Genomic DNA, 1956 nt, shown 5'->3' with positions numbered 1-1956 from the left:
TTGTGGGGCACTTTTGAAATTTACAGTTTTTCAAAGTACGGCAAATACCTTGGGTGTGATTTCAACCGCTCTACTCTTCTTACCGTGGAGCGTAGACATAGGGCCTTTTCTTTTTCCTCATTTGAAAAGGGGTGGGGGTTGTCAAACATATAGGGGCTAAGAACTATGGCTAACTGAATTTTCACTCTGTCACAATAGTAATTTAAAAGTGAACATTGTCTCCACATATGATCAAATATTGGCCAAAGTTCTTCAATCTATCAAGCTATAAAAGTGTATTAAAAATCTTCTTCATGATTCCTGAATTTGATTAGTACAAAGGTTGGGATTATTGCCTCTATTTAATAGATATTGAACATTAAGGCCCTTCTAAACTTTTTGATCCAACATCTTCACTGTTTTCTTCTGAGTTTGTACAATTGCAATAGTAGTGACTATAGGCATCTGCCTCTGGCAATTCAATGCATATATGCATTTAAATAGGCAGTTGAGATTAAGATTTATTATCAGGCTACAATCTCTTCAGTAACAAACGTTGCACAATATTCAACTTTTCTTGAATGGGTTTTTGACAGTAGAGAGCATAAAAATGCATAAAAGCTATCATGAACAACAAAATCAAGAGAAAAAGCTTTGTCATTCAATTGGCATATTGCTTTTCAGGATAGAAACTTAATATGTGAAAATTTCACCAAGTCAACTAAAATAAATAATTCCGAGCAAACATGGAAGATAAAAAATAAAGTATTATGCTGATTTTGACAGTTGGAAAAATAACAAACCTCCATCTGGAAGCAGCCCGAAGGTATTTGAATAATTTTCCACCCTAGTATGTTGAGAATAAAGGTGATCCTGAACAATATCATTTGGTTCGTACAGTAGATCTGCTTGTAATTCCTGCTTGGTGATCTCTCTTCCATATTCCAGAACTCTAGAATCGTTTGTATCACCATCCAGGCTGCACAATGGACTCATTTCTTTGAAGCTGTCCTCATTCAAACTTAACTGCTCCTCAAGTCTCTTTAAAGCCTGACTAACTTGAAGATCAGCTGGACTAGCATACTCTACTGTGTTATCTATTCCATTGTTCTTAATGACTATATCAGAACTAACTTCAACAGACCCAGGACTAGATAAATTCTGATACGGTTCATGAACATCACTAGCAAGGGAGTTGGATCCAGGATTTTGAGAAGTATAAGAGTTTGGACTCAAACTAAAACCAGAAGAGGATACTGGTGACTGCACAATGGATGCAGAACTGGGCTTAGTCTGTACATAAACATGAAGAGTGACATTAGTTTAGAAGATAAAGCAAAGCATGTCTACCCCTCATGGGAATCGGTAAAAGTTATATTGAATACCAGCTACACATAGAAGAAGTGTTGTAAGAAAACTCATCCCATCAAAGAGATAGCATGGGAACCATGCTTAGGGTAAGAGCATCTGGCGGGACAGAATTCAATTCTAGCAGACATAATGAAAGTTATTAATCTAAATACCCAAACTCACCTCATTTATCTCCCTATAATGAACGAGAACAATATGCTCATATGCCCTGCCAAAGAACTAAAAAATTAGCAAATATGCCTCCCCAAGGCTCAAAATGGATGGCTAAATATTTCATATCAGGAAATGAATGCTGTAAATAAATATACTATGGAGTACACTTACGGATCCAGCATCCAATAGCTACGCCTCTGAAAATTGGGGTTCTGCTCTCCATGAGCATAGTAACAATTTAAAGTTTCAACATTACCAACCTGGTCATGCATACAACCTATCACCCCTCAGACTGAAGAAATATATGTAGAACTCCATTGACATAAGAATAATCAAACGCATTGAACATTCAACGCTAACAGAGAAAGAGATATCCTTCTTTGGTTCTTCAGGTCAATTAGCCATAGTTTTCAAGCATTCTCTGTGTGTGTGTGTGTGTGTGTGTGTGTGTGT

At 36.7% G+C, this 1956-nt stretch overlaps 1 protein-coding gene across 1 annotated transcript in view; it reads right to left on the bottom strand.

Annotated features, from left to right (window-relative positions):
• LOC110421860 (uncharacterized) overlaps positions 1-1950 on the bottom strand; it is a 2837-nt gene extending 887 nt beyond the window's left edge. The window contains exons 1-3 of the mRNA XM_021435565.2: positions 1675-1950; positions 1513-1558; positions 754-1272 (exon numbers count right to left, since the gene is read on the bottom strand). Of these exons, the coding sequence (XP_021291240.2) occupies positions 754-1272; positions 1513-1558; positions 1675-1775 (666 nt within the window). The 5' untranslated portion in view covers positions 1776-1950. The remainder of the gene's footprint in view (positions 1-753; positions 1273-1512; positions 1559-1674) is intronic.
• Between the last annotated feature and the right edge of the window lie 6 nt (positions 1951-1956).

The sequence above is a fragment of the Theobroma umbraticum genome, unplaced genomic scaffold, assembly GCF_002168275.2.
Source record: "Theobroma umbraticum cultivar Fairchild unplaced genomic scaffold, ASM216827v3 scaffold_30.0, whole genome shotgun sequence".
NCBI classification, from domain to species: Eukaryota; Viridiplantae; Streptophyta; class Magnoliopsida; order Malvales; family Malvaceae; genus Theobroma; species Theobroma umbraticum.
Note: the sequence above shows the minus strand (reverse complement) of the source record. Positions and strands in the feature narration are given on the sequence as shown.